Source organism: Trachymyrmex cornetzi, unplaced genomic scaffold, assembly GCF_001594075.2.
Source record: "Trachymyrmex cornetzi isolate Tcor2-1 unplaced genomic scaffold, Tcor1.1 scaffold112, whole genome shotgun sequence".
NCBI classification, from domain to species: Eukaryota; Metazoa; Arthropoda; class Insecta; order Hymenoptera; family Formicidae; genus Trachymyrmex; species Trachymyrmex cornetzi.
In genome coordinates this window covers 66,012-74,472 of record NW_017295676.1, presented here as the reverse complement: position 1 = coordinate 74,472, position 8,461 = coordinate 66,012, and the positions used below count along the sequence as shown (strand labels likewise).

At 35.1% G+C, this 8,461-nt stretch overlaps 1 protein-coding gene across 1 annotated transcript; it reads left to right on the top strand.

The window, feature by feature from the left end:
• The first annotated feature begins 1,678 nt into the window (after window positions 1-1,678).
• On the top strand, window positions 1,679-3,883 carry LOC108763847 (trypsin-2). Its single transcript, XM_018511748.1, has 7 exons — window positions 1,679-1,769; window positions 2,292-2,401; window positions 2,459-2,553; window positions 2,906-3,062; window positions 3,186-3,296; window positions 3,379-3,528; window positions 3,638-3,883. Exons 1-7 carry the CDS (start codon window positions 1,682-1,684, stop codon window positions 3,881-3,883), a joined length of 957 nt encoding a protein of 318 aa, XP_018367250.1. The 5' UTR covers window positions 1,679-1,681.
• Window positions 3,884-8,461: the final 4,578 nt, after the last annotated feature.

Genomic DNA, 8,461 nt, shown 5'->3' with positions numbered 1-8,461 from the left:
CTCGGCGATGTTTCTCCGATCCCCTTTCCTCTGCCTCCCTTTGCTTGTCGTATCGTTGAATTTGAATCTCTCATTATCCTCGAGATATCTCTTCATTTATACTTAGGACATCATGAACGTAACTCGCGATATATCCTTTATTTTCCCTGTATCCTTAATGGAGCTAATGTAATACGTATTTACTTTTTCTCTTGTAATTTCAAATGGGATTATTTAAATTTATTCATGTAATATTATGTTTGTAGCTGGGGGAAACATGTATGTATTATCATTAAATATGAACACAGATTATATCCAATAGGAATTGGAGAAACCGAGGTTTATATTTGTAATTATATTCGTAAATAATGAAATGTACCTAAAAATATTACTCGAATTTTGGATTACACCCAAAAATGTTTTTACTCGATATTCAAATATAAAATTCAGAAGTGCTGTTACATAAAATGTAAAACAAAAAAAATTGAACTAAAGAGAACAATATTTTAATTTAATATTTTGAATGAACGTTTTTGAACAACAGTATTAAATAGAAATGGAAACGAAAATACATTCGCACATTTAATGATAAAAAAACGAGATCTTAAGCAAAATATCTACAAACAACAGATTAATTTATGTTTAACTTAACCGTGTTACTAATTTTCTTTTCCTATTCTTATATTAATCTATTAATTTTACGTTTTCAATAAGTTCTCTTTGACGTCTATTCTACTTTTTAGTGGATAAATATTTTTCTCTTCTCCCTCATATCCGTGTCGTTCCTTATCTTTTCGATGGCACCCGATCTCTCATCACATGTCGTTAAGGGAGGTTGGGGAAGGGTAGAGGAAGGAACAACGATATCCCGGTAATTTACGTCGATAGTGGCTGAACTGAATGGCCACCAACCACTTTGCATATTGGATACTCGCACGACTCGCAGTTTAGCGCCGTCTTCGATGAATATCCTGCAGCCGGCCGCTACAGTTGGCCGCCGGAAATAGCCTTCGTTCCGGAATTTCATTATCCCTTGTCGTTGATGCTGATATCTCTGGCTCCGCGGTAGAATTCAAAAATTCTGCCAATTCCTGGACATTTTCATCTATCCTCTTTGGTAATTTCATCGGCTTCCGGAAGAATTGTCGCGCTCGTGGCTTTGCTCATTGATCCCTCGACGTGGCGAGGATCGTTTCAAACCGCTATCAGTAATACCGCAATTTTACATACATATAGTAGTGCAATTTTTTATGAACCGATATCGTTGCTCCTCCTACTTCTTGTTACATCCTATTTCTCGTATCAACTTGCTACATCGTAATCATAGTAATTCTGTTTTAACGAAAAGTTAAAACATTCACGAATCAATCAAAATCGATATAAAAAAAAATATCCTGGTGACCAAAATTTTTCGGTAAAATTTATCGAAAATAAAGCTGGCAAAGTGTGAGGTTGTAAAAGGATTATAAAGTAATTAAAAAAAGAATTTGAGAGTTGCGGTAATAGAGGAATTTTTATGAGTATGTAGAAATATAACGTCAATCGACGTGGAATCCACAATCTCAATTAATCCGAGGTAATAACCGATAACCGATAACGGACAAAGCAACAATGAAGGCTTTACCCGGCCACGGTCAGATAACGAATTTTTCTATACTCCACAATTGACAGCGATAGACAGTCTGTGGGTAGCGGCTAAGTGATGAACCTTCGTGAATTGTGGAGAATAATGCGGGCTATGTTATTAGTGTATCTACTAGTGCTTCTGACGATTCCGTGTTTCGTCCACAGTAAGTGTAAAAAGAGATGAGATTATATATGCATCTCGAGTTCAAAACTGATTTCGTGAATAACAAAAAAGCGTAACGCATGTCCGCGAATGTTTCTGATTATTACTGTTTGTTTTTGAAACCGGAGAGATTCAGGATGTGGGCAACGGGCAATTTTGCATGGTGAATTAGTAAGCATTATTGAATCGAAATACGCGCGGCGTGCGCTCGCAACAAGAGTGGAGTTGATAGAACATTAATCGCGCTCGGATAAAATTGCGACGGTTAATTAGTTTTTTATTAAGCTCGCCGATAATTATCGTGCGGATCGTGTACTCTCCGAAAAATAATTTTTACACTCTCTCTCTCTCGTGACGAATAATGCGAAGGATACCTAATATGTCACAATAACTCAGAGTCGCTATAAATTTCGCTCTTTTCGATCAATCTATTTTTTCATGTAATTTAGATTTTATCTCGCGACAGCACGATGTAATATACACTATGCTCAACAATAATGACGATTATAATTTGTACATCAAGGCTCGCTAACTGATCTTCCTATTTCTTCTGGAATAAACCTGCAGTCTATCGGATTATCTAATCGCATAATTAATGGTACAAAGGCCGTTTTAAGGCAATTCCCCCATCAGGTAACATTTTTCGATAGTTTTAATCTAACGTGTATCTGAGAAGAATACTATCTTTAGGTATCTTTAATGCGCAGTTGGAATAAAAAACATTTTTGCGGTGGAAATTTGATTAGCGCCTCTCTAGTCTTAACTGCAGGTCATTGCGTGTATGGGTAAGCCAACTATTTCAACTAGATATCTTGATCATTATTGACAATAGACATCTTAAATAAAATTGTAGATCTCGTTACTTTAACTGTTGCTAACGTTGCGTCTTTAATTTCTAGAAAATGTTTGCGATAAATTAATTAACGATATCTCACTGATCTGATATGTATTTTCATTTATACGTTATTTACTTTATCTTCTTGAAAAATGATTCTTTGCATGAAATATCGATAAATTAATTAATTTACACATCATACATAGAAGTACATAAGCACTTAAAAAGAGTATTTATGTCTCTATAATTAAACTAATTAAATTATTACTAAATAGAAATAAATGGAGCTATTAATTACATAGGTCTGAAAATGTTATACCACCATGGACAATTATTGTGGTTGGAGGAATACTAAAGCTGAACGAAACTTTGAAGCGGCAAGAAAAAGGCGTAGAGAATATCAGAATTCATCCAAAGTTCAATCTTGAAAATTTGTATAATGACGTTGCCGTTTTGAAAGTACAAAATGGTTTTATCAATCAAGCGTTATCGCATTTTCACGTGACTCACAAGCGTAATTTATGTCTGTCGTAGCGAATAAGAGTAATTTATCAGAATAAGCGTAATTTATGTCTGTTGTAGCTATCGACACCCTTTACGTTTACTCCAGAAGTTCGTAGTATACCCTTGTCAGGAAGCCCACCGGTACCTAATACTATTTGCCAAGTAGCTGGTTGGGGTTACACGATAGTCGTGAGTGTATAGCGAAATACTTTGACTGCAGGAAAATTCGTTTCAACTAAAGAACCACTAGAAAATGTTTGAAATACTTCAGGAAGTCCCAAAAGTGTCTTCTGATTTGATGTACGTTAATCTACCTATTCGAAGCAAAAAAGAATGTCGCAAACTGCTCAAAGACATAACGGATCTACCACATGGAATGATGTGCGCCGGTTATTTAGAAGGTGGAAGGGACGCTTGCCAAGTAACGTATTCCCTTAGTCATTTATGTATATATATTTACGTATACGTACATTCATACATAATAATGTGATTTATAAATTGTCAATATTACGATTTTTCGAGTCTTTTAGGGTGATTCTGGAGGCGGAATGGTCTGCAATGGTACTCTGACCGGTATCGTTTCCGGTGGCCAAGGATGTGCTGAGCCACTATTGCCTGGGGTATACGCAGATGTTTTTCATTATTTGGACTGGATATTAAATGAAGCAGATGTAGTAACCGTAGTGAGAACGCGAAATAACAATAAAAAATGCGGCGCATTAAGAATGATCATGATACTTTCCTTTCTTTTTTGTACTGTTTTCAATTACATTTAGACCTTGAAGATGAGATGAATAAAGAAATTCCCTCTGTTGACACGTTGATATGTATATTTGAAAATATTAAACAAAGGACAGTTTGTATGAGTAATGTCATAATACTAGAGTTTACGAGCGTATTTATAATGCTGCAGTGTGGCAATAAATAACTTTGATGAGTGAAATATTTTGTGAAATAGATAAAGTTTAAAATTAATAAAATAAATACTTTTACGATTCAAATAATTGCATTTAGAGATTTAAACAAATATCGTATTATAATTTTTTAAATTACAAATTATTCTCCATTAATTATTTATTTTGATTGTTGATGAAGTTTGCTGCATTTACTTTTACACTACTTATTCACATGTTAAAAAATTAATTATAAATAATCATGCAGAAATATTTAAGATTTGTTGATTCATGATGTTAGAACTTGATCATAGAAAATCTTTTGTCAATTTACAATAATTTATTTTATCTTTTATTCTTCATTGTTTTGACAGAGCTATACACTTTGAAGTATATTTGAAAATCTCCGTGATACTTAAACAGCAATACGATTAAGTTTTAGTAAGCCAACCATGAAATTGTCGACATCTTTGATAATAAAACAGAAATATTTAATCTTGCTGCATACATTTGTTAATCTTATCAGAAGAGATTATCTTATTTACTCTATAAATATACACGTATTTAGTGAAGTAATAAAATTTAGCAAATAAATCTTATTATTTTAGTTGAGACAATAAAAAATAAGATAAAAAGAAAACATAATTTATTTAAAACGTCTCTTTAATACATATTTTCATTAAAATTTAATCAAGAATATTTTAATCTTTTTATGTCTATAAATCATTATTATGTTGCAAAATTTATTTCCTTAAATTATCAATTATCCACAATGCAGCAAACATATTAAATGTAGCGTTGAATTTATAACTAATAATATTATTAATTGCTTTTAATGATCTCTAATGCAATTAACGAGTTTAATATTTCCTCTATTTGGTTATGTATTTTTTGGATATACACGGAAATGTATGTATATATGTATAAGCAAGATATGTGTAAGCAATAAATCTTATCACTTATAAATGTTTTGACTTTTCATCTTTCCTAACACACGAGAACACACTGTACAGAATATTTATCCATATTCATCTCTTTTACAGAACACACATACTCTATTAGATATGAAAAGATTAACGATTTTTCGTTGCCTTCTGCGCGAAGAGATGGGAAGGGAAAAAAAAGGAAAAGAAGAAAGGCGGAGAAAGGATAAAGGGACAGACGATGTATCCACTTTGATCTCAAATAGCAAGCAGCAGACGCGCAAAAAGCTCATATTCCACTTAATACACGGCGAATGATACCTCGAGAAATGTATTAGCAGATTGCTCGCTGTCAAGATGGGAAAACATCTACGGTGTATTCGCGAATCGCGCGACTCCTTTGCCGCGTCTGCTGGTTTCGCTGCACCAGTATTAAATTCTGTGAGCGAGACCGGTACCTTCAAAGAAATGTGAGGACTCTTGGCGGCTCTTTTAGATTGGATATAAATTTCTCGCGCGTAATATTTGCTGCGTACGGAGCAAATCGCGGGAGGGATTATGGAAATTGAATTGCCTTCAGCTAACTAAGAGAAAACGTCGATGTAATTATTCGACAGAATTGAATCGTCTCTTTTTAAAAAGTGTCTTTGAAAAAATATTAAAGGTAAAAATCTGTCTTCATAAAAATTTCTAACAAGTTAAGAATAATTTGTGCTGAATCTTTGAATGTTATTATCCATAGAAATTTCTATGACAGGTTATAGATATTTAAAAGTGGGAATTTAATTAAATAATATCAGCGATCAATTTTATCTCTGACTGTTCTCCAATATTCTAGGCGATTTATGATATAATCAAAATAGAAAACTGTACGGAAAGAACGATTTTACTGAAAGATCTAAAATTTTGTTGAATACAAATTTGAAGATAATTTTGAAAACAGATTATTAAAATATCAAAATTATTTAAAACTTTTTAATGAGTAAAATTTTTTGCATATTAATTTTTTAGTTGCATACATAATTATTTTGATGGTACAACAAAATTATTTTCAAATCTGTATCCAGCAAAATTTTAGAGTTTTCAGCAAAATTATTCTTTTTGTATTGTTCAAATTAGAATCGCATTTCGTATAATTGCGAGTGTACTTCAGAATGCAAAATAGCGCATCTTATTATCTCTTCATGGAACGAGATCTCGATGCATTTTAATCGGCGCATGACCGTGTTCTCATACGAAAGTTTGACTTCTTCTGGCTCACATGATTGTAATCTTTCAAGACGGGCTTCCGTTTCCGAAAGTTCGCATGAAAACCCGAGACGTTCTCTTCGCAGGGATTTCAGGGCCGCGTAGGCTCGCGATCGATGCCCGTGAAGTGATCGTGTACGTAGGTGTACAGAGGAGAGATGGGAGACGAGATACAGGGAGAGGAAAGTAAAGTATAAAATCAGGAGACGGATGAGTCGCAAAGTGCGGGAGTGAAGGAGGATAACGGGGAGGAAAGAACCCGTGAGTGAAAACTGCCGCGTGTTTCATCTGATAAACGTAACTTCTGATACGTGCGCCCCTCTGGCTTCGGTTTTTTTTTTAAGCTAAGGAGGACGTTTTTCACGGCCTCTCCGATGCTCCTGTGGCTTTCAGCTCCGTTGCTCCCTCGACGGCAAATGGAAAGTGGGGAACGAATATGTTTGCGCGTCGACAGGGTCCATTCGCAACCTCAGTAATTGCGGGATCCAATAAGAATTCATTAAAGGATATACAGAACCTAAACTCGCTCCCCCGCGCAGGGAAAGATTCTTTTCGTTTCTCCTTCTCTTTTCGCCATCGGGGGCTTTAAATAAATTAAAAGTTTGCGTTTCCTACACGGGGACGAGTAATTTCACCGCGCACCCAAACGCGACAGCGAATTAAATTCGCAAGGTGGGGCTGCCGACGATAAAGTTCCCTCTAATTACTCGTAGAATCAGAGATGGTGGGAGGGTAAATTCGGAAGGGGGAGAACGTTGGTGAACTATTCAAGAGACGGAGTCCCGCTCTTCTCAAGTGATTTAAAAGAAAGATGCGCCCATATTCGTTACTTCGATATCGAACTTCGCGAAGAAAAACGGAGGCGAAGGCGCGTTTCTTCTGATGGAGGCGTTTATTAATGATACGTTCGATGGATCCGTGGGTATCCTGTAGGCGAATTCATTATACTAATTGCACATCCATTCTATATCCGGCTGCGCGTGGGCATTTTCGTTGGAAGTGCAATGGCAAAGTTCGTTCAACGAGAAAGATGCGTTCCTCATGAGACGTCTTCCTCATATAAAATCGATTTCTTGTAGAATGGATTCTGTATTATTACATAACTCATCAGAATTACCTGGTTAAATAAATTGTGTTGTGTGGAGAGACTCACATTTACATAATTGAAACTTCAATGTCTCTTTTTTTAATACTAGTATCGTAAAATGAAATAATTTTGGTCCGGTCAGGATAATTTTGATTCAAATTAAAAAAAATACCTAGTCAATATGTTCAAAATTAGGATAAAAAACATCTTAAAATATCTTTAAAAAATGTTCGACTTCTTGTATTTTGACGCATGCTAGGTATTATCAAAATTCGCATCAAAGTTATCCCATTTTAACGCAAGTGGATTAATCAAGATTGTAAGACGCCAATTGTTAGACGTAGACAATGCGGAAGGTTGCTTTCCTGATCGAGAATGATTTTACGACGCATTTGAAGCTGCGAAATGGTGGAAAGAGCGCCGACTTCGAGGAACGAATCCCGCTTAATGACTCCGTTACGCATTAACGGCCGCTTGGAAACTGTTTGAAGACACACGAGGAAGTCGTTTCCCGAGGATGTGACTGGAAATTCCAATACTATCTTCTACAACGAAGTAAGCAATGGTTGAGTTTGCCATCTACGAGACACTATTGTGGTTTTAATTTTTACAATTATATTCGCGTTGGAATTTCCCTTGTGATTCGGAAATAAGTTTTTAAATAAAATAAATGTTCATTTCCAGCTGATTATGTAAATATAAAATTCCACTTGCATGGCAAGGAAACATTTATTTAAAAAATCAATTATTAAATATCCTGCATTAAGTATTCTGCGTTTAGGGAAATGAAAAGTAACGAGAACGTTCAATATCACGATTACATTAATTACGTCTATGTCACGATTACATTAATTACGTCTATATCTATCTTATTTGCAATCTGACTTTTACTTTTGGCGTACTTTCATTATTCAAACGAGATAAATCCTCGCTCACAGCAACGTTACGCAGTTGATGTCGGTGACCGTCAACTTTACGAAGAAAGATGAAAGAAACGCATTTAAACACGTCTCGCCTGTGGTAGCATTCGCTCGTTTCTCCATATCCATGGTGAATGTCGACCGACTAATTAATTAAATGTAAACGCGACGAACTACGTTTTCTCTTTCTTACATTCGTTTCAGACAGTTCCGTCCTTCCCTACGGTTTTCCTCTCTGGTTTTGCTCCACTCCATTTTATCTGTCCTTCTCCTTATCATTCTT